Source organism: Callithrix jacchus, chromosome 20 (assembly GCF_049354715.1).
Source record: "Callithrix jacchus isolate 240 chromosome 20, calJac240_pri, whole genome shotgun sequence".
NCBI classification, from domain to species: Eukaryota; Metazoa; Chordata; class Mammalia; order Primates; family Cebidae; genus Callithrix; species Callithrix jacchus.
The window spans coordinates 30,938,461-30,962,985 of record NC_133521.1 but is presented as its reverse complement, the minus strand read 5'-3'; the positions used below and the strand labels follow the sequence as shown (position 1 = coordinate 30,962,985).

The 24,525-nt window shown below is 42.3% G+C and overlaps 1 protein-coding gene across 23 annotated transcripts in view; it reads right to left on the bottom strand.

Moving 5' to 3' along the window:
• The window catches only part of HYDIN (HYDIN axonemal central pair apparatus protein), a 516,394-nt gene that overhangs the window by 150,443 nt on the left and 341,426 nt on the right, over positions 1–24,525 (bottom strand). For 17 of the 23 annotated variants that reach the window (XR_008478211.2, XR_013530165.1, XM_078357699.1 and 14 more), the window contains 9 exons: positions 20,580–20,710; positions 19,969–20,117; positions 19,624–19,751; positions 19,280–19,471; positions 18,800–18,949; positions 15,571–15,810; positions 6,013–6,181; positions 3,271–3,450; positions 1,165–1,338 (listed from right to left, as the gene is read on the bottom strand). Coding sequence is in view for 20 of the 23 variants with exons in the window: in XM_078357699.1 (XP_078213825.1) it covers positions 1,165–1,338; positions 3,271–3,450; positions 6,013–6,181; positions 15,571–15,810; positions 18,800–18,949; positions 19,280–19,471; positions 19,624–19,751; positions 19,969–20,117; positions 20,580–20,710 (1,513 nt within the window). In the remaining 3 variants the exon portion in view is untranslated. The remainder of the gene's footprint in view (positions 1–1,164; positions 1,339–3,270; positions 3,451–6,012; positions 6,182–15,570; positions 15,811–18,799; positions 18,950–19,279; positions 19,472–19,623; positions 19,752–19,968; positions 20,118–20,579; positions 20,711–24,525) is intronic. The other 6 variants (XR_013530166.1, XM_035282169.3, XM_035282171.3 and 3 more) reach the window with 1 other exon arrangement.

Genomic DNA, 24,525 nt, shown 5'->3' with positions numbered 1-24,525 from the left:
ACTTGCCTTGTTTGATTTCCACCTGATCTAGACTTCTACTTTTCAGGTCCTGGTTTATAACTCCTCAAGGAAACGTTCTTCAGAGGAAGGGGTAATGAATGGTGACATTTTTAGATTCCTAAGTCTCTCGGTGATTAGAACTTCAAAAATGCTCCGTAAATGTTGTCTGTATGAGTGATAGTAATTGGGTCAGAACAAGATTTCATGGCCCTCCGTCAAGTGAGCCGAAGTTAAGAGAGGTGATAGTATGAGTGATAGTAATTGGGTCAGAACAAGATTTCATGGCCTTTCGTCAAGTGAGCCGAAGCTAAGAGAGGTGGCAGGGCATCCTCCGAATATCCCTCTGCTCTGCCACTTTCTAACTGGGTGACCTTGGGCAGATGTCCTTGAGTTTCTCTAAATCTTAGCTTCCTATGAGGTAGGGGATATCAAATTCTCTTTTCTGAGTGATTATGAAGTTTAACTAGACAGATGGATGGGAAGGAGCCCTGTAAACTGTGAATTACTATACAAATAAGAGTTCTTTCCAATGCAGGTGATTTTGCTCCTTTGGGTTTATGGTGAAGTTAGCATGTGTAATTTTCAAGGTAATAAAGGATTCTTATTAAAGAATATATTTTTTTCTTAATCAAGGGCTCACCCCTTGACTGGTTTATGGTTAGGAAAAATATTCCTCGAGAATATTTAGCATGTGATGGGAGCTTCTTTTCAATGAGGATTCACACTGCAGATATGGTTATAATTGTGAATGAGAATAGTCATCACAGTAATAACAATAATACCAACACCTTTATGTTTGAGAATTTACTATGTGCCAAGTATTGAGATAAGTATTTTTTATAAATGTTCTCATAACTATCCTGTAAAATAGATAGTGTCAATATATCTATAGATAGATGTTATATTAAATTCTCATGACTATCCTGTAAAGTGGATAGTGTCAATACCACTTTCCAGGCAGGAAGACTGATCACGGGAAACTTAGTGAATTCTCCCAAAGGCACACAGCTATAAATGTGTAATCACTATCCTATTTGTTCTTCAAATAAAGCCATTAGTATTTGCCATAACCACACAGCTGATGTTGCCACCCTGGAAGCCGCAGAGTTTACAGAGAAGACATGGCATCACTGGTCTTAACCACCCCTCAGAATTACTGCGTACCTGACAAGGGTGTCCCATGGATGATAATGGCAATGCCTTTCCGGTTCTTAGCCAGGCGACCTTCTGCAGAAATGTCAATACCCAGGTGGCGAGCAATTGCTTTGCTCACTGGGTTGTTTTCTACCTCTCCAACTTCCTCCATGGGGTGGTTGTCAATGCTCTGAATCTTGTCAGCTGTAAATTAAAAATATATGTGTGTGCACACATGGGCATGCATGGCTACACAGCCAGAATTTACACGGTCACTGATGGAAATGGGAATGAATATTTCTTTTTAAATGCTGTTCTTTTAAATGGCAAACATTGCAGCAGTCCCAACTTGTAGTGTAAGACAACGCCCTTTTGGGCTAATAATTTCTTTATACCTAATAAAATTTACAGCTAATGATTTGTTTATAGCTACTAAAATGAAAGAAACAGATTTTTTGACTCTACTTCTGTTTTAGAGAATCTCTCTTGCTGAAAAGTAGAAAGGGCATTTGTGTGGAGAGGAGGATGGCTTACAGTGGCAACATATTAGAAACTGGTGAAATTTGCAGCATTAAAGGAAATGGCTGAACAAATGGTGGCATATTTATATTACAGAATCAACAGACAGCAGCTATTAAAATGATGACTTCGATACCAGGGACTAGTCAACTAGTCTATACAAATAAGACTGTTTGCCAGTGCAGGTGATTTCTGATGTCAGTCATCCCAAATACATTCAGTGTTTTAATAAGCAAATCTGTCCTGCTGCTTGTTTTTGTAAATAAAGTCGTACTGGAACACAGTCACATCCTTTGATCACATAGTGTCTTTGTCATCACAGCCACTCTGCAAGGGCAGGGTTGAGTAGTTTCAGCAGGGACCGTACGGCCTTCGAAGCCCAAAATATTTACTGTCTGGCCTTTAATGGGAAAAGTTTGCCAAGCCTTGATTTATCAAATGTATTGGCCTAGAGGAACGTTCCTAATAGAAAAAAGCAAGCTGCAGGATCATATGTGTAATAGCTTATAGGGTAGTACATAGCCAGCTACATACAGTCATCCCAAATACATTCAGTGTTTTAATAAGAAAGGTAGGATGACACTCTGAATTTTGTTCTGTAACTTGATTTCACATAATACATCTTGGACATCTTTCCATTTACTTAAATACAAGTCTAGCTCATTCTTTTTAAATAGCTGCTAAATAACTCCCACTGTATGGTTCTGTCGCAGTTTCACTAGTTCCCTACTGATGGGCATTTAGATGGTTTTCATCCTAAGCACTACGGTGTGCTTTCTTCTCTCTGGGGGTGTCCAGGGTCAGCCCTGGAAGAGCTCAGGCATGGGGAGCAGAGTCAGGGTGTATGGGGTGGGAAGGGCTGCTGGGAGAGACCAAGAGCCACCTGGGGGTTTGCCAGTATAGCCAGGGTGGATTAAATATGGGGCATGGAGCCAGGAATTTCTGTCTTTAATCTTAGTTTTACCATTACATGCTCCTGACTTAATTTACTCACCTGGTTGATGAGGGCTACAAATGACAACTTAACTCCTTAAAGAGCTCCCGAGCCTCGCCCGTGATTCCTATTCTGGGGGTAAGCACATGACGAGCTGCTTATGCTTATCATGATTCACAATGACCAGCAAACAAATGGCCCTTATGAACTCAGTTGTAGTAAATCCAATTTTCTAAATACAGTTCCAACATCTTGTAAAACTTGGAGAAAATAAATGGCAGAAAATGGGCCCATAATGCCGGGAGGTCGAGGAGAGAGCTCTCTAATAGTCCCATTGTGGGGGACACTGGGAAGAATGTCCCTACCCCCATAATGTTTCTCTAAACACCTCCCAGTCTGCCAGAATCTTAGCATGAAAGGTTCAGGCTTCCACTGAGTCTAGTTGAAACACAAATAACCGTGGCAAGAAGATGCTGTATGCTAGACTCATCATCCGACTCCCAAGCTCATATCCTAGGGTGAGCGGCAGATCAGCGCTTCCCCACAGGGCAGCTGTGGGAGGCAGGGCAGCACGGGCTGGGAGCCACACCAGGAGGCTTGGAGAAAGTGACAAGGTACTGAATATTGTCTTCCGACTTCTGCTTGGAGAGAACGAGTATCAAAACATTAAAATGCTCGGTTACTTTGGAACATGATGTTTTCCACACTGTCCTCATCCTCCTCTTCCTCTGGATAGGTTCTGGACTCGATCAACAGGCCCTGCTGCTCTTCCAAGTTGGACGTGGCAGAGATCCCTTGGCTCAGCGATGACCTCTTCGTGCTAGAGGAGGTTCCCTGATCTGATGTGAGCATGTCTTCTTCTTCTGCCAGGGAGCAAAGGATGAGAACACAAGGGGAAGAGTTGGGAGGGGCGCAAGGGAGATGGGGACAGAAAAGGTTAAAAAAAAAAAGATGAAGAGGAGACTCACCATACTGGCTTTCATCACCCTGGACCATTCAACCCAAATAAACAAGAGCTGCAGTCAGTCGGCTATTCCTCGGTTTCTCTGTGCATAGTGTTTCTACATTTTAACATTTATTTAGGAACCAAAATTATGCATTTGCTTAGAAAATGGGGAAAACTCAGAAGAGCCAAAAGTGATAGAATTCAGCTACAAAAAGAGGTGGAGATAGACAAAGAAATGGCAACAGAGAAGTTGTATAAATGTTACCACGCCAGCATGGGAGAGCTGCAACCTCAGATTTTTAACTGTCTGAAACTAAGCGTGGGGTCATATTGCACACACTGACATGTAGCCTGCTTTCCCCTTTAATTTACCATGAACACTTCCTGTGTCAATGGTAGGGACAGCTACCATTTTGTTAGCCCAACACCTTCCTCATTGATTGCCCATTATTCTATAGCACTTCAGGGTGCAATGGGCTCTGACCGCATGAAGTGACCACCCTCTACTACAGGGCAAGACATTCTCTGTGTCACTCAAGGTAGAAATTAAGCCTGAGGGGTTGAAGCTCTCTCAGGAATGGTGGCCTTTTGACTTGGGGCTGTGGGCTGTCCCTGGAAGGAAGGGAAGCAGAGGAGGATGATCTATAGCATGAGAGCAGAGGGAGTAGACAAGCTCATCAGAGAGGTTCTGGTGAGAAGCAGGGCGTGTGGCTTCCTGAGTTCCCTCTGCACCCACTGATCCTGGCTTAGAACACTGTCCATTGGGCCAAATGGATAAATGAGCCGACAATTGTGGTGTGTAAGGATGAGGGGAGCACCAAGGCCTTCTCTGCCCTTGCGAGGTCCTTTGTGCATTGCAGCTCTTGCCACCCCTGCCTTGGGCTGCTAGGCAGTCCCTCTGATGGGGTGTCTCTCCTCCCACTTTCTTCATGACTGTGGCTCTCAAAGGCAGGGATTCATTGCCTTTTCTGATTTTTTCCCCAGCACTTTTTTTACTGATTTTCCCCCCACCACTTCAGCTTAGTGCTTGCAACACAATGGGTCCTGGTGACGGGCTTAATTGTGTTCCATCCTAATTCATATGTGGAAGTCCTAACCCCCAGAATCTCAGAATGACTGTATTTGGAGATAGGGCCTTTAAAAAGGTAATTAAGGTAAGATGAGGTCACATGGGTAGTCCTAACCAGTAGGACTGGCGTCCTTATGAGGAGAGGAGATTGGGACGCAGACACACACAGAAGGAAGACCATATGAAGACACAGTGAGGAGACAGCCAACTGCAAGACGGGATTCAGAAGAACGCAACCCTGCTAATACCCAGCCTTGGACTTCTAGCCTCCAGATCTGGGAGAAAAGAAACTTCTGTTGGTTAGGCCACCCAGTCTGTGGTATTTGTGATGGCAGCCCTAGCAAACTCAAGGAACGCAACTAGGAGACTGGGTGGGTGGCAGCTGCCTTCTCTCATCTTCTCCTTTTAAGCCAAATTAATGTCTCTGACTAGCTTCTCTTTCCTACAACGAGATAGACCCAAGGGCAGGACAAAGAACTCCATTCAATCCATGAATGCATTCACTCACACAGCACCTATTTATTGGGTACTATTGGGTCAACTGCTGTTCCATCCACTGGTTTTACTGTGGGGAATATGTGATCAATGCCTTTCTGGGACTTCTTGGCTAGTGGTAGAGGCAGTGTGAAGAAACTAATTGCATGTATGACTGCTACACAGAAGAGAGCAAGGAAGAACAAGGTAGGCACATTTCCAAGGTGAGGTTACAGAGAATCAGGAAGGAGATGATGTATCCTCATAAGCCACAGAGTCCCACAAGTCAACAAGGAACCTTTATGGGCAAGCACACAAGAGCCCCTGGGCACATGATGGGATAACTCAGGGCTGGTGGGCCAGAAAGGGCATGATTCTGAGACCACATGACAGCTCTGTGATTGGAGTTTGGCCTGAGGACTATGGAGGGGCTGGCCTTTTGCTTGTGTGAATGCCCACCCCCTGCTTTTAGGGTACCAAGTTTCTACAATGACACATTACTTTGCACTACCAAGGTCTACCCATAGGAGGCAGTGTTTACCATTATGGACTCTGGAGTCAGAAAGCCCTGGGCTGGAATCCTGATTCTGCCACTTAAACTGTGGACCTGGCCTCTCTGAGCTTCAGTTTCTCATCTGTATGGGCAAAGCCCTCAACATGGCATCCAGTAAGTGTTCTTCCATCTATATCAGCTGTTTCTAAGTCATACTACCTCAATAGGGCTCCAGTGACAGCAGAATGTTTTCCAGCCTCCGCATTCATAAAATGGGGATAATGTGACCCATTTTGTAAGCATTAGAAATAAAATGCACAAGGCAGGCAGTACCTGCCTGGCATCTGGCAGGTACTCAGACATGGGTTGGTCCCACAGCAGGGGTAATTCAGAGGGGCGAAGGCATTGGTTAGAGCCAGGGATTCTCCATGTTAAGTTCTCACCATTCTCCTGTGCCAGATTCTCCAGGTATTTCACCCTTATCTGCTCCTCTTTTGACTTCTTCATATCCTTAAAGTACTCATACAGTTCTGGAGGCAGCTTCTCCCCCGGGTTGCGGGGAGGCAGCAGCAGGGTGTTGTAGGAATCATAGCCCTTCATCTTCCGCAAGATCTGCTCAAGGGGAGAACAGGAACCCTGTTGGTCTCGGTAGAACTCTCCCTGCAGCTCTAAGTGAGTCTGTGCACTGATTTTATAAAACTCCTGCTCATGCCCGAGGCCGAGATTTGTACAGATACTTTCTAGATTTCAAAGAATGGGGCCCTTTGGAGAGGTCTCAGAAGTAAGGCTGAGCTCTGAGTCTGTGGGGATACATGATCTTTATTTTGATACATTTCAGTCTGGGCATTTCACATGTGGGTATAAATTTTCTTCTTGTTTTAAAAACAATATGCATTCTTTTCCCATCTTGCCCCATGACAAAAGTACAGAACTCCATTATCTACCATGAGTGACACATCCATTCTTAATATTGTGGTTAACGATTTTACACTAAGCAATGTTGTGGTCTCATAAATAGAGGATCCAGGGAAAAAATGAACAATGAATAACTTTTTAGCATAAATACGTCCTGTGTAATATTTGATACATACTAAAAAATATTTGTTATTTATCTGAAATTCAAATTTAACTAAACAGCCTGTATTTTTTCTCCTGAATCTGGGAATCCTAGCGTGTGCATTTATAAGGTGCAGTATAATCAAGCTTTAAAAAGCATTTACTTCTTCTACAGCTTCAATTATTGGTCTCAAAAATCTGCTTTGTTAGGTAACCCATCTTTAGGATTCCCATTTTTAGTCGTTTGAACACCACTGCCAGTAAGCTCATTCTAAAATTTACATGGAAGGGCAAAATTAAAGCATTAGTGAAAAGAAATAAAAGAAGGGTATTACCCCACCAGATAACAAGCCTTATAAGGAAGCTGTAGTAATAGAATGGCAATGATGCTGGAACAGACACACTGACCAACGAAATAGAAGCGAGAGCTCAGAACTGACCCATTTATTTATGGAGCTGTGATAAAGGATAGAGGTACCATAGAGAATCAGTGGGCAAAGGAAGCAATATGCCAAAGACTGGTTGATGTTGGGCACAAAAGCCTGACAAACTTGTAGCAACTGGGGCAACTCCAAAGGGCCAACCCGGCTCCAGAGTGTCCTGTGTGATTAGCTGAAGTCCTCGTTGCCATCTCATCACAGTTCATCTCTCTCTGCCCAAATCTGCTGTCCTGTTCTTCACATGTGTTCCTGAGAGTGCCCCTGAGAAACCTCCCAAGTGCAAATCTCAAGTCTTAGATTATGCTTTGCACAGAGCCTGACTCTCGCTGGAAGGTGCTGTGCCAACAAAAGCCACTGAGGATCTCATACATTCCTAATGAGAAGACTCCCTCTATAGGGGCAGATCACCATTCTGAGAAAAACTTCTGGGAGCAGACTGCAAACCAAGCAGGCTGCCAACCCTGGAAGTAAAGAAGACAGAAGATTCAAAGACTGAGTGGAGAAGGGTCCAGAGGAAGCAGAACCACCTCAGCTAAGCCAATTTTCTATTCACAGAAAGCACGAGATGACCAGTGTTTCTTTTATTATATCTTATTTATTTATTTTTTACTTTAAGTTCTGGGTATATGTGCCGATTTTGCAGGATTGTTGCACAGGTATACAGGTGCCATGGTGGTTTGTTGCCTCCATCCTCCCGTCACCTACATTAGGTATTTCTTCTAATGTTATCCCTCCCCTAGCCTCCTATCCCCCAACAGACCCATGTGTGATGCTTCCCTCCCTGTGTCCATGTGTTCTCATTGTTCAACACCCACTTATGAGTGAGAACATGCAGTGCTTAGTTTTCTGTTCTTGTGTCAGTTTGCTGAGAATGATGATTTCCAGATTCATCCATGTCCCTGCAAAGGACATGAACTCATCCTTTTTTATGGCTGCATAGTATTCCACAGGGTATATGTGCCACATTTTTTTTTTTTATGCAGTCTATCTTTGATGGGCATTTGGGTTGGTTCCAGGTCTTTGATATTGTAAACAGTGCCACAGTGAACATACGTTTGCATATGTCCTTATAATAGATGGATTTATAATCCTTTGGGTATATACCCAGTAATGGGATTGCTGGGTCAAATAGTATTTCTATTTCTAGATCCTTGAAGAATTGCCACACTGTCTTCCACAATGGTTGAACTAATTTACACTCCCACCAACAGTATAAAAGTGTTCCAAATTATTTCTCCACATCCTCTCCAGCATCTGATGTCTCCAGTATGAGATGGTATCTCAATGTAGTTTTGATTTGCATTTCTCTAATGATTAGTGATGATAAGCATTTTTTCATATGTTTGTGGGCCACATAAATGTCTTCTTTTGAAAAATGTCTGTTTATCTCTTTCACCCACTTTTTGATGGGGTTGTTTTTTTCCTTGTATATTTGTTTTAGTTCTTCGTAGATTGTGGACATTAGCCCTTTGTCAAATGGGTAGATTGCAAAAATTTTTTCCCATTCTGTTGGTTGCCAGTTCACTCTAACAATTGTTTCTTTTGCTGTGCAGAAGCTCTTAAGTTTAATTAGATCCCATTTGTCTATTTTGGCGTTTGTTGCCATTGCTTTTGGTGTTTTAGTCATGAAGTCTTTGCCTATGTCTACGTCCTGAATGGTATTGCCTAGGTTTTCTTCTAGGGTTTTTATGGTGTTAGGTCTTATGTTTAAATCTTTAATCCATCTGGAGTTAATTTTTGTATAAAGTGTAAGGAAGGGGTCTAGTTTCAGCTTTCTGCACATGGCTAGCCAGTTTTCCCAACACCATTTATTAAACAGGGAATCCTTCCCCGCTGCTTGTTTTTATCTGGTTTGTCAAAGATCAGATGGTTGTAGAAGTGTGGTGTTGCTTCTGAGGCCTCCATTCTGTTCCATTGGTCTATATCTCTGTTTTGGTACCAGCACCATGCTGTTTTGATTACTGTAGCTTTGTAGTATAGTTTGAAGTCAGGTAGCGTGATGCCTCCAGCTTTGTACTTTTTGCTTAGAATTGTCTTGGCTATGCGGACTCTCTTTTGGTTCGATATGAAGTTTAAGGTGGTTTTTTTCCAGTTCTATAAAGAAGGTCAATGGTAGCTTGATGGGGATAGCACTCAATGTATAAATTACTTTGAGCAGTATGGCCATTTTCACAATATTGACTCCTCCTAAGCATGAGCATGGAAGGGTCTTGACTTTTTATCCAGTTTTCCAGTCTGTGTCTTTTGATTGGGGCATTTAGCCCACTCACATTTAAGGTTAATACTGTTATGTGTGAATTTGTTCCTGCCATTTTGATACTGGCTGGTTGTTTTACCTGTTAGTTGATGCAGTTTTTTCATTGTGTCGATGGTCTTTACCATTTGGTACATTTTTGCAGTGGCTGGTCCAGGTTGTTCTTTCCATGTTTAGTGCTTCCTTCAGGAGCTCTTACAAGGCAGGCCTGATGTTGACAAAATCTCTCAGCAATTGCTTGTCTCTAAAGGGTTTTATTTCTCCTTCACTTATGAAGCTTAGTTTGGCTGGATATGAAATTCTGGGTTGAAAGTTCTTTTCTTTAAGGATGTTGAATATTGGCCCCCAGTCTCTTCTGGCTTGAAGGGTTTCTGCTGAGAGATCCACTGTGAGTCTAATGGGCTTCTCTTTTTGGGTAACCTGACCTTTCTCTCTGGCTGCACTTGGCATTTTTTCTTTCACTTCAACCCTGGTGAATCTGACGATTATGTGCCGTGGGATTGCTCTTCTTGAGGAATATCTTTGTGGTACTCTCTGTATTTCCTGCATTTGAATGTTGGCCTGCCTTGTTAGGTTGGGGAAGTTCTCCTGGATAATATCCTGAAGAGTGTTTTCCAGCTTGGAAATATTCTCCCTATCACATTCAGGTACACCAATCAAACATAGATTAGGTCTTTTCACATAATCCCATATTTCTCGGAGGCTTTGTTCATTTATTTTCAATTTTTTTTCTCTGATACTGCCTTCTCATTTTATTTCATTGAGTTGGTCTTCAATCTCTGATAGTCTTTCTTCAACGTGATCGATTCAGCTATTGAAACTTGTGTATGCCTCATGAAGTTCTTGTGCTGTGTTTTTCAGCTCCTCAAGTCATTTATGTTCTTCTCTAAGGTGGTTATTCTACTTAGCATTTTGTCAAACCTTTTTTCAAGGTTCTTAGTTTCTTTGCATTGGGTTAGAACATGTTCCTTTAGCTTGTAGTAGTTTTCTTATTACCTACCTTCTGAAGCCTGCTTCTATCAATTCATCAAACTCATTCTCCATCTAGTTTTGTTCCCTTGCTGGCAAGGAGTTGTGATCCCTTGGAAGAGGAGAGGCATTCTGGTTTTTGGTGATTTCATACTTTTGCACTGGTTTCTTCCCATCTTCCTGGATTTATCTACCTCTGGTCTTTGAAGTTGGTGACTTTCGGATGAGGTCTCTGAATGGATGTCCTTTCTGTTGATGTTGAAGCTATTTCTTTCTGTTTTTTAGTTTTCCTTTGAACAGTCAGGCCCCTCTGCTGCAGGACTGCTGGAGGTTCACTCCAGACACTGCTTGCCTGGGAATCACCTGCAGAGGCTGCAGAACTGTAAGGGTTGCTGCCTAATCCTTCTTCTGCTATCTTTGTCCCAGAAGGGTACCTGCCAGACGTCAACCAGAGCTCTCCTTTATCAGGTGCCTCTTTGGATATACAGGGGTCAGGGAGCCACTTGAGGAGGCAGTCTGTCCCTAATCAGAGCTCGAGTGCTGTGCTGGGAGCTCCGTTGTTCCATTCAAAGCTGCTCGGCAGGGATGTTTAAGTCTGCTGTAGCAGAACTTACAACCACCTCTTTTCCCAGGTGCTCTGTCCTGGGAAGGTGGGGCTTTATTTATAAGTCCCTTCCATGCTGCTGCCTTTTTTCAGAGATGCCCTGCCCGGCAAGGAGGGAGTCTAGTCACAGTCTACCTGCAGAGGTGTTGATGAGCTGCACGGGCTCTGTCTAGCTGCTGTGTGAACTTTCTTGTGGTTTTGTTTACACTGGTAAGGTCAGTACTGTCTTGGTAATGGTGGGCTGCCTCAGTAATGGCAGATGCCCTTCCCCCGCTCAGAGCTCAATTGTCCAGGTCGCGCTCAAACTGCTGTGTTGGCTGCAAAACTCTCAAGCCAGTGTGTTTCAGATTCCTGGTCTTTGTGGGTGTGGGACCTGCTGAGCCAGATCACCTGGCTCCCTACCATCTTTTTCAGGGGAATGTGCATCTCTGTCTCATAGGTGTTCCAGGCATCAGTTATTGATATCACTATTTTGAAGCTATTTTGTTAATTTGTTTTTTTTTTTTTAATTTTGTTTGAGACAGGGTCTCACTCTGTCACCCAGATTTGTGCAGGTTTTTGTGCTGGAAACCCACAGCACTTGTCAGCTGGCAGGACTCTCCTCATCTGTGGGCCATAAAGACCATGGGAGAAGCACAGTATCTAAACGGGAGTACCCGGTGGCTGAAAAAGCCCCTGGTCACCTCCGTTGGGTGGGGGATGGGGGTCCTCGAGTTCACTGCACTTCCTGGGTGAGGCAGCGCCCCACCCTGCCTTGGCTCACACTCCTTGGGCTACACCCACTTTCCAACCAGTCCCATTGAGATGCACCTGGTACTTTGCTTGGAAATACGGTGATCACTCGCACTCTGCATTGCTCTTGCTGGGATCTGTGCTCTGGAGCTGTTCCTATTCAGCCATCTTGGCAGAGCTCAAGTGTTTATTGTTTCAAGTTGCTAAGCTTGGGGCTAATTTGTTATGCAGCAAAAGATAACTAATATAGCATTGGGCTTCATGAACAGCAATACCTTATGAGGAAACAATGGGGCAAACATTTACAATAGCCAAATTAAGAAAATGTAAGCCAAGAATATTGTATCAGATCTTCAAAAGTGACAGATAAATGGTTACAAATGTTCGAATACTCAGAGAATATCATTCCCATGAGCCCTTCCTGAGAAATCCACCAGAGAATGAACTGTATATATCCTAGAAGTGATTGGAGAAGCTTCATTATAAGGATTGATGATGGGCATTGATTATGTCTACGTGTAAAACTAAGACTCCATAATGGAAATTAAGTCCTGACATCTTACTACTATATGCTCTGACAATATAGATAAAATAAAAGTAGCAAACATGGGGGAAGCATACATGAAGTGACTACCTAGTTGGTATTCGCTGGAAATAAAAGAATGCCATTTTAAATTAGAGGATGGAAAGGGGAGAGGGAAAAAGATATTACTAGCTAATTTCAATATTGCTCATAGGAGGGAATTAAGAGGCAGTTTCAAAGAGTAGGGCACTAAGGTTATCAGACAAAGGTGTAGCTCAAGGTAGTGCATTAGGGTGGGGAGCATGAAATGTGGATCTGGGGGAGCAGCTGAAACACAGCACAGAGGCCTCACCATACTTGTGGATAAAAGGACTCAGTAGTCCTATTATTAATATGGTTAGTAGGAATATTGATATCACTATTTTGAAGCTATTTTATTAATTTGATTTTTTAAAAATTTTGTTTATTTTGAGACAGGGTCTCACTCTGTCACCCAGGCTGGAGTGCAGTGGTATGATCTTGGTTTACTGCAGCCTCCACCTCCCAGGCTCAAGTGGAACTCCCACCTCAGCGTCTCAAGTAGTTGGAACTACAGGCATGTGCCACCATGTCCAGCTAAATTATTATTATTATTATTATTTTGTAGATAGGGGTTTGCTACGTTGCCCAGGCTTGGCTCAACCTCTTGAGCTAAAGCAATCCTCCTGCCTTGGCCTCCCAAAGTGCTGGGATTACAGGTGTGTGCCACTGTACCTGGCCAAATGTATATTTTATAAGATAAATTGATAAGTAAGTTTATAGCCATGATTTTCAAGAGAAAGAAGAAAAAATATATTATTAAAGAATTTAGATAAAATCCTATCATCTTAAATTGGAATTTGAAACATGATTGTGCATTGTGATTTTTTTCTCACTCTTAAAAATCACATTTTCTAATTCTTTTGATTAAAAAGACCTAGAAAGTCACAATCCAGTGGTCCAGACTGTGATCTGTAAATGCCATATCATACTAAAAGGAACAAGGGCTCCTTGGAGAGATGACTGACTCCAGGTCTGGGCAGAAAATGAACCTGTCAAGTCTGGGACATCTTAGGAGCATCTTCCCTGGCAGTGGGTAACAAGACCTCACCTCCCTCCAAACCTGTCAGTAAAGACCATATAGGAAGCTTGGACTTCTACATCCATCTGGTGGTAAAGAAGTGTCCCTCCTCCTCTCTGCTGGGGTGGTATCAGATGAAGTCTAATGGAATGTCAGAACTTTTGCCATTACCCAGTGGTCTTGGATAGTATGGCTATCCCTCTATTTTTCCATGTAGAGTCAGTGGAGGCTGTGTGGAGAGTAGTAATGAGGCACCCCTGGCCCTCCCAGCCAGTAAGGTATCAATGGAGGCCTTGCAGAGAGCCAGAAATACCTACTTCTGCCCAGCAGTAATGAAGAGCCCCTCCTACTGTTTGTCAAAGAAGGCCAAGGAGGGAACCTAGACTATTACCCACATCTGTCAGTAAGAAGGGAGTGCCCCCTTCCTCCTTGCCTATGTCCTTTCAGAAAGGCCAGTTAAAACAGAAAATTTAAATAAGGTCCAGAGTCTCATAATGCAATACCAAAAATATACAGGTTCGAGCTAAAAATCCTTCATCATAGTAACAACCAGGAAAATTTCACCTTGAATGATAACAGAAAATGAATAGATTAGTTGAAGCAACTAATATCACTTCAAGATAACAGTGATATTAGTTATCTTGCAAAGATTCTAAAGCAGCCATCATTGTAATGCTTCAGTGAACAATTATGAACATATTTGAAGCAAATAAAAAAAAGAAAGTCTTAGCAAAGAAACACAAGATATAAAAAAGAACCAAATTCAAATACAAATTCTAGAACTTAAATATACAGTTACCAAAATAAAAACTCAATATATGGGCAGAATAAAATGGATAGAGAAGAGAATTGGTGAACTTGAAGATAAAATAACAGAAATTACTTAATCTGGATAACAGACAAAATAGACTTAAAAAAAAAGAAAACCACCTCAAATAACTGTAAAACTAACAAAACATCTAATACAAGTGTCATTTGAGCCCTGGAAGGAGAGTAGAAAGAGCACAAGGCTGAAAAAGTACTCAAATGAATAATGCCTGAGAAACTTCCAAATTGGAAAGAAGATAAAAATCAACAGATTCAAGAAACTCACCAAGTCCCAAACTGAATAAACCAAAAGAAATTTATGCCAAGAAACATTTAGTCAAACTTCCGTAAACTTAGGCACAGAAAAATTCCTGAAAGCAGTGAGAAATGAAATCCTCCTTATAAAGAAAAAAAAATTCAAATGACATTGAATTTCTCATCAGACCATGGAGGAGGTCAGAAGAAAGTGGCATATTTTTCAAGGGATGAAAGATTGTCAACTCAGAATTCTATATCCAGTGGACAAATCCTTCAAGTATGAGGGGGGAAATCAAGGCATTCTCAGTGAAGGAAAACTAAGACATTTCTATTAGCAGGTGTACCCTAATGGCAGAGCTAAAGGTAGCTCTCTAAACAGAAAGTCAATAATAAAAGAAGAAATCTTGGCATATCAGAAAGGAAGAAAGAACAGAAAAAGTAAAAAGAAAGACAAATATAATACATTTTCCATTTCCTCTAGGGTTTTCAAATGTTGTGTTTGACAGATTAAACAATAATTATAGTGCTAGATAATATAAGAAAAACATTTAAGACAGTGACATTAAAAATCAGAAGGCTGAAGGGACTTAAATGGTGGAAAGTTTTCTAAATTATACTAGAACTGGTAAAATGTCAATACCAGTTGATTATAATGTTATATATAGATAAGGTAAGACCTACAGCAACAACTAAAGAAGCTACACAAAGAGATACATGCAAAAAACATCCTGGGTAAATAAATAAAATGGAATTTTAAATAATGTTGAAGCAACTGACAGGAAAGTAGGAAAAAGCAAACAGACCAAAAAAAAACAGAACATACAATTAAGTCCTCTTGAGTCCTGGCATAGCAATAATTACAGTAAGTGTAAATGGTCTAAATACATCAACTAAAGCCAGAGATTGGCAGAGTACATTCTAAAAAATGACTCAATTACATGCTGTCTACAAGTAACTCAACTTCAAATATAATGATATTGGCAAGTTGCTACATACGGTTCTTTACGGTTTGAATTTTAACATGAACATGCATTAGTTTTTCAATTAGTTGCTTAAAATGTATAGGATTCTACTCAGGTCAAGGGAAGTAAGTCAGGAAAGGCTATAGAGAAGTAATCACTAAATTGACAAGGAAGAATTCAATGGGAAAAGGTGGGAAAGGCCAGGAGGTTGTTATTTCATGCAGAGAAAAGAGCGTGAGTACATAGCAGGGTCCAGCACATGTGGAAAAATAGAGTTTGGCTTTGGCCTCTGCTCACCTTTTCTTCTATGAGATATTGCTGATCAAATTCTAAGGAATAAAACTCAATGGGGAAGTCACAGGGATTCTTCACTATCACTTCGGCCTCATCTCTAGGTGCACAAAGTAGCAGTGGCCCCAGGTCCAGGACTGAAGGACTAAATTCCAGGCGTGGCTCTAGACCTTGCCCATATACCAGCAGTGTAAGCTTTTGAGTACTCTGGGCAATCTGAAACATTAGGGTTTGGCTGTAGAATTTCTGAAAAACATAAAAACAAAACAAGCATCTGAATTTATTTCTATTACATGGCATGTAAAACAAAACACTGCTGAGAGGAAAAAAACTATTTATTTAGATTGAGAGAGGTAAGTTATTATAAAATTGCATAAGAGTAATTGATATTACTAGATTAATATAAGTACTGGGTATTTAGCATGCCAGGCATTGTACTAAGTGCTAGGTATAAAATAAATTCTGAGTATCTAGCACTGTAGCACTTGTATCAAGTGCTTCATTATTTGTAGCAAGGTCTCTGTCACTGTTATATCCTTCAGATCTTTCAGTGTGCTCGGACTTCCAACTGCCACAGTCTGTACCTCTGGGCCTGAAGGTTCTCATTTCATGAACCCTCCTGTCTATGGGAAGGGGAAGGCAGGGCAGAAATGCCAGGGAAATAATATTTTCTGGAAGTAGTTCTCAAGCAATGGCTCTAGGGATTTATTGTAAAAAGACCCCAGCTCCCTTGCTCCTGAGGAGTATGATTCTAAAGAGCATATTTAGTGTATTTTCCCAGAGCCTGGCAGAATGCCAGGGCTAGGGCATTCAGTTCATCAGATACAATTACAATCAAATACTGGATAATAGTGTCTTGAACTTCCGACTTCAGGTGATCCGCCCGCGTTGGCCTCCAAAGTGCTTGAATTATAGGCATGAGCCACCACGCCCAGCCTGGATAATAATGATATCACAACTACTTACATGTTTTCTCAAAATGGTACCAAAGTCTACATTCCATTCCATAGTTCCTAATCTGATTTCATTGGGGAACCTATTAAACATGCAGATCCTCAGATTCCATCCCTAGAAATCCTGACTCCCTAGGGGCAGAGTAAGATTTAGCATTTTTAACCAGATGCCTAGGTTATTGTGGTATAGCTGGACTTGTGGCTTGGTGTGAGTGGAAATTGTGCAAACCACAATTTGAAGACTTTCTATCTTAGCTTGAAGGGAAAAAGCAAATGGATGGAATGTATACAGACACACACACAGAAATATCTATTGCTGGACAAAAGATAAATTATTGGCTAAGAGGGGTTTCTATATAGCTATTGGCTTAGTACCTTATGATTCAAACTTCTATATTTTAATTACTCCTTATGGAAATCTTTCTAAAACATTTCATTCATTTTCTTGAACATGCTATAATGCCCAAGAATTGTTGCTGTGGATGTCAGTGATTTCTTGGTACTGTTGATGTTGATGATGATGCAGATATGGATTGTATGGGTTGTAGGACTAACCAATTCCTCGTATAGAGATAACACATTTCGGCCGGGCGCCGTGGCTCAAGCCTGTAATCCCAGCACTTTGGGAGGCCGAGGCGGGTGGATCACGAGGTAAAGAGATCGAGATGGTGAAACCCCGTCTCTACTAAAAATATAAAAAAAAATTAGCTGGGCATGGTGGCGTGTGCCTGTAATCCCATCTACTCGGGAGGCTGAGGCAGGAGAATTGCCTGAACCCAGGAGGTGGAGGTTGCGGTGAGCCGAGATCGCGCCATTGCACTCCAGCCTGGGTAACAAGAGCGAAACTCCGTCTCAAAAAAAAAAAAAAAAAAAAAAGAAAAAGAAAAAGAAAAAGAAAAAATATTAAAAGAGATGACACATTTCTCTCTTATTTGGTAGAAACATTTTTATTGACTTTGACCAATTCCAACTCAACATTCATGAAACTGCTTTCACAAATCCATTATTTTTACGATGTTTCCCAGATTAAGTAATGGGGAAAAAAATCCACAATCTTGAGTAAACCCTTTGAAAATTTTAAGACTCTTTAAGAATGATAAACATATTACTAATTTTCTTTGAAACAAACTGGGAAGATTTTGATAATGATAAAAACATGGGTTTTATTTTAGAATGAGATATGAAGTCATTTGCTTTTTTCTGTTTTTCACTGAAGGTATTTAAGCATTTTGTCAAAGCCATTACCAGGAAAATGGGAGTTAACCACAGCTCTTCTATAAAACACACATTAATTTTCCTGTTAAAAGAACAGAATAGAGAAAAACATATTTCCCAAATGCCTTAGGTTTTGAACAAAAATCTTTATGGTGCAACCTCTTGAGATTCTCTCTGGTTCTAGAATCTTATTAATTTTACTGTGTTCCTGGTCAGAAGTAGCTCTGAGTTAATAATGTTCACAAAAGAAACATTTATGAAGCTATGGGAGGTCATATACTGGGATGTACTTTTCAGGACTACTGAAGATAATAGTTAATAGATATTGAGAGACTTACTATACATAGAACAGCATTCAGTGCTGTGCATTGAATCCTCAAAATGATTTTAGAAGGTAGTCATTGCAGGTTGACAATATCTTATCTGAAACCTAGGGCCAGATACTTTCAAATTCAGATTTTTAAAAATAGTAAGCACAGTGCCTATACCATATGTTACCTAATACTTTTAGCAGGGTCTGGGGCAGTTCCCCCATACTCAAACACATTAATATTTGTTGGCGATGTTTGACTCTGAAAACTAAGTGGTATAAATAAAGGTTAAATGGTCTCATGTCAGTTCAGACGAGACTTTTCTGCCAAATGAGTTTTTGTCCGAAACTTATGAAATCTCAAACCCCCCACCCCCATTTTTAGTTCTTACTGGGTTTCAGAATTTCAATAAGGGACTGTTGATATGCAATATTATTACTTTTTCTTTTATCTATGAGTGAACTGAGGCTGAATGAGGCTAAGTAATTTCCTCAAAGACACACAGCATGGAAGTGTGCAGAGGCAGAAGGCTACAAACCCAGGCCTGCTGATGATAATTGATGTGTTAGTCTGATGATTCCGGACCACTAAGCCACACAGCCCCTATGTGAACCAGAAGTGCTTGGGATGCCATATTCAGAAAAGCGAGGCACAGATCACTCACAGTTTCCCTTGAGACTCAGACAAGCACGGACTTGAGTAAAGCTCAAAGAGGTCCAGATAACCTAAATGAAGCCACGTTTCTTTAAAGCTCACCTCTTCTTTTGGCATGAATTTCACTTGCACGTTGGACTTCTCACCAGGATCCAAGACTCCAGAAATGGGCTGGATCTCAAAGATCCGGATCTTGGGCTTTAATTCTGCACGCAGTTTCTGTCTTAAGTATTTTGGCATGTGTTTCTCCAGCTGGTTGACAAATATTAGACAATCAGATCATCCTCTATGGAAAATAAACTCATTCACCTTCCACTCACACAACCAACCCACATTTCCTGAATACCTCTTAGGTGTCAGGGAATGTGTAGATACCAGAGGTACAAAGATGAATAAGACATTCCACCCGACAGTATGGCTTGACAGGACCTCAAGGGCTGGGATAAGGGCCCAGATTTTATTCAGGAGGCAATGCAAGTCTTTGAGCCGGAGATTGAAATGATGAGTACAAAGGCCTAGACTTACAAATCTGGCTGAAATGGAGATGGAGAAAGGAGGATCAATGGGCCACAGCTCCTTTACCTTGTCAATAGGCTTTTGGCTGTGGACAAACCATTCACAAGGGACTTGGAGATGATTGGAAAGCTGAATAGTTTCCACCAGGCACTGTCCACACTGAATTGTGGCAAAGTCCACTTTTTCACGAGAGAGAGTCATGGTTGGAATGGTCACCTTGGCTTGAAGACAGATGTGAACTGGTGGCCCTCCAACCACCTAGAGCAGGTATAAACTGAAGTTACCATGTGACATGGGGTTGGGGAAAGGAAGAATCATAGCTCTGACATAATAACTGAATCATCCCAGGGGCCATCAGCAAGCAGAGCAGGAAACCTGCAGGGCTGGGTGGGCCCAGTGGTGCCTCGTACCTTGATGGGCAGAATGACTTCTTTGCTTCCAACAGGTAGATTGGCCCCCTGTGGGTCAAATCTCACTTCAAACGTTTCTGTTTCACAGTAAGGCAGATTCTTTACACGATCTAGCTCAGTACTAAATCCTGGACCAAGACAAAAAAATATCTAGGTGGGAAAGAGAAACAGCAAACAAGAACTGCTCTAGAGAAAGCCCCCACTGGGTCAGAAGGACCACTCAGGATCATTGAATAGCCCAAGAATCCTTTTAGCTGATCGCAGAGGCACAAATGCTGCTCCAGGAGGACAGTACTAATGGGTTCCTTGTGAGAAATGATCAAGTATAATAGGAAAGGGCCTCACCAGCCTGGGTACCTGTCTCATGAAGGACGCGCTTGTCTGCGTGGAACGACACTGGAAACTGACTGGTGTTGGTGATTTTGATGATGTGGGTTCGGACTTCACCAAGGATGATGTAGCCGAAGTCCAGGATGTACTCTGGCAGCTGGACTCTGAAATGGTTAACAGTCCTTATTAGTCACTTTCAAACCTGGAAGGCCACTTTTCAAAAGTGAGAGAGCCTGACTTTTTTTTTCTATCTCCTGTGTACAGTTTTATTCTCTAGAGTGGAGAGCAATGAACAGCTACCCAAATGGAGACTAGAAACAACATAACTCCCCCAGAAATTCACACTGCTGTTTGGGCCATTTTCTCAGAACACGTTCCGCATGGGCCCCCGTGGATCTGAAACTGGGTCTGTTTATTAGACTCAGCTCTAATGTTGTCACTTTAAGAGGCAGAAACCTGCCCAGTTGGCCTGATGCTAGGGGATGACAGATAACAGAGGCGAGTGGATTTCATTTCTAGATGATCAGCCCGTGTTTTGGGAGTGCTCTGCATCAGGCAGCACTGCTTGCTCTGCTGCATTCTGAAGCAAGCACAGCACAGAAGGGCAGTCACTGGAAACCACTCACTTGGCCAGTTTGCGGCGATTCCGAAGGCTGAAGCAGGTGTCTGTGGGATCAGGGGTGATCGTTTTCTGACGTTCTAGGACATAGCTTTGGACAATAAGTCTCTCTACTTCCATCTGGATATGAGAACTTACCTGAAGCAAGAGAAGGGCAAGTCAGCAAATTCTTTAGGAACATGGATTTTCAACAGGGACAATATCACCCCTAAAGAGGCAAAAATTAGTTCTTGGAGGGTGGTGGAAAATACTGGAAATATTACAATGGTTTGTGGCCCCCCAAGGGCCACAGAACATAAACAAATACACAGTATGTTTAAGGCATTAAATTTTTCCTGGGAAGGGTGCGGGGATGGTAAGCAAATTGGTATGTCCATACCATGGAATACTCAGCAGTAAAAAGGAATGAATTATTGAGGTGCACAACTTGAATGGAATTACAAGGGCATTATGTGAAATGAAAAAAGCCAATCTCAAAGTGTGATGTGCTGTATGATTCAACTTATATAACATTCTTGAAATAACAAAAGGATCAAGATGGAGAACAGATGAGTGGTTGCCAGAGGTAAGGAATGGGGAGAGAAGGTGGGCGTGGTTATAACGGGGTGGGGGTGGGGCATGTGTAAGATCAAACACAAATGGAAAATGAGGCTTAGTTCTCCTTGTTGAAAATAGAGTTCTCTTCTTACTTTTCTTACAATATTTAGTTTACAACATTTGTAATTTTAAGTTCTTTGAAATGTTATCGCTTTGAAATGTAGATAAATCTTTTTAAAAGTGAAATAAGCCTCTTGCCAGCTTTAGGACCCAGAAGTGTCTATCTCAAGGCATCTCTTTGAAATGTAATCAACAAGGAAGATGAAGTCCCTATTTCCAGTTTCTGTGAGAGGATGGGAGCCTAGCTTCTATGGGACCCTGCTAGAAAGACAAGTTTGTTTTTCCTTGGATAAAGCCAATTAGCTAACACAGCTGGTCACTTTAATTACCATTTTGATTCAGGATAAACAATGTGTGACAAATGATGGTGTCAAGTCCTCTTACTTGAGACTAGCTATTATTTATTCTGAGAACATGAATGAAATGCCTTGGATCTGCTTGGCTCTGCAAGAGGGGCAGACTTCCTCTGTCTTTGCAATCTTTTAGTAGTGGGTTGCCTGTGATGTTTATCACATTCCGGTTTAATGCTTCTTCAATAATAAAATTGTTTTCTTTCTCTTCTACCTTTGTGGATAGATTTTCTGGGTTGGAAAGAGATTTTGTTTTTAATTTTGTTTCCCCAAGAAGCACAAGGAATCCTTGTAGCAGTGGAATAGTTCTGGATCTTAATTGTGGTGATGAGCTCACATATCTACGTGTAATAAAATTGCACAGAACTACACACACACACACACATGCACGCACACACACACACACATGCACGCACACACACATGCACACACACATGCACGCACACACACACATGCACACACATGCACGCACACACATGCACACACACATACACACACATATGCACGCACACACACATATGCACGCACGCACACACACGCACACATGCACGCACGCACACACACATGCACACACACATGCACACGCACACACACATGCACGCACACACACATACACACACGCATATAAGAGTGGTTAAATCTGAATTCGCTCTGTGGCTTGTACCAGTGTCGATTTTGTGGATTGATACTGTACTATAGTTATACAAGATATTACTGCTGGTAAAAACTTTTTTTTAAAATTCCCTGTAAATCTATAATTATTTCAAAATATAAAGTTGAAAAAGTATATATCAAACTATTCAAAGAGATTCCATTTTGTATATAATAAAAATATTTCATGGGGAGTATTAGGAAAAAAGGTCTAAAATGAATTTTTAGGGGGTGATAATGGAAAAGGTTGAGAAATGCTGTTTGAAAAGGGCTAACCCTTAAATCTAGGGCCCAGCAGGAAAGGTTAATGTGTACCATGGCCCACAGTGAGGCACAGGAGGTGAGAGTGATGTGTGACAAACTGGGAGAGGAGCAGGGCCTGCTGACATCATTCCCAGTTACCTGCATTCTAGAGGAGCAAAGCCAACCCTGTGCTTGGCTCCTGAGCCACGAGTGGTCCACCCTGTCCTACTCAAGGGGATCAGCTTGGCTCTGCGCGTACCATTATGTTCATAGAAACCCCACCCCACAGCTATCCTAGGCTTTGATGAGGTGCAGCCTGGGAATGTGGTTAGCAGGTGGAGACACACCACTGCCGCCAGTGGGCAGCCCAGGTCTGGTAGGAGAAGGCAGAGGCTAAGAGCACCATCTTAGCAGCTGGGCAGGCCTGGGTGCAAATCCTAGCTCTGGGCTTGCCTTGGGACATGTCCTTCACTTCTGTAAAACTAAAATTTAGATGACAGTGGCACCATTTTTCCCCCACCCTCATTATGGGAAGATTTAACAAGATAACAGTGCAGGTTAATAGTGTGACACAGGCTTAGTACAAAAGCCGAGTAAATGGTAGCTGATGTTATTAATTATGATCATCCTTGGTGCTAAGGTTCACTTTTGGCATCTTGTGCTTGAACCAGGCTTCTGCAAAGCAAATCATCGCTGGTGGCCTTTGGTGCTCCCAGTCTCCCCCATGACATCTTTCTCTCCCACTTTAGAACCCCTTTTAACCAGCCTAAGGGCTCTCTAGCCACATATATGATTCTTCCTTAGAACAATATTCTCATGCACATTTGCATTTTGAAAGAAGGGCACAGGGGGATGGCAGCTGTCATGGTTAGGAACAGACTGTTAAAACAGGACTTTCAGGGGTGATGAGGGCAGACATACTGAGACTTTGCCTTCCTATCCCAGCCTCTATTTACAAGCTGAGACGCTCCCTCCTCCAGAGACCCTCTCTTGGCTCCCACCTCTGCAGCATCACAAGCTCCTGACTTTTCCAGAACCTTTTGGTCACCCCTTCTCCCCCATTCAGATGCTGGGGTACTTTGGGGCTCCATTCTGAATCTGCCCTTCTCCCTGCTCACTAGACACACTTCCTAGGGAATCTCCTCATTTCCTGTGATTGCAATAGGCATCCATTGTCTCTCAAGTCACTTTCTCCAACCTCTCTTTCTTCCCCAGGCCCCCCAGCGGTGGCTCCAGTTCCCTACTGGCTGCTCTACGTGGATGATGCACAGAAATCTCACATTCGGGAGCCACCGGAAGCAGCTGAACTCCTTTCCCTTCCAACTCCTCCCATCAAGACTTGCTTCCCCTGTTGCCTGTCTCAGTCCCTCTCCTTTCCTGGTCATCCAAGCAAGACTTCGAGGTCCCCTCCACCCCAAGCCCATATCCAATCAATCCCTAAGTCTTGACCATTCCACTTCTGGAATATTCCTTGAACCCACCCAGTTTGCCCTATTCCCACTGTCACCATTGCTTTCAGTACCACCATCTCTCACCTAGAATTACTCCATCAGCTTAAAAAAAACTGTACAGGTGGAGTTTCACTATGTTTCCCAGGCTGGTTTTAAATGCTTGACCTCAAGTCATCCTCCCACCTTGGCTTCCCAAAGTATTGGGGTTATGGGAATGGGCCATTGCACCTGGCCCTCCATTGGCTTCCAAAATAACTGATCTCTCAAATCTACTCTCATCATCCCCAAGTTCCTGTCCCCTCAGAGTTCTACAAGGCAGCCAAAGGGATCTCTTAAATATGGGAAGTAGATTAGGCTACACCTTTGTTTGCCCTCAGGATGAAGTCCAAAGACCTTAATGTGCCAGCCACCTGAGAGCTCATCTCCCGGGCTCATCTCGCCTCTCCTAGCTTCCAGCTTCTTTGCTTTATCTCTGTCTTTCTCCTCTCTGTACCTCAGAGACCATGTCCTTGCCCCTGGGCCTCTACATGCAGTGCCCTTCTACATATGCATCCCACACACGCTGCACACAGCACCCCTCTGCACACACATCCCTTGCACA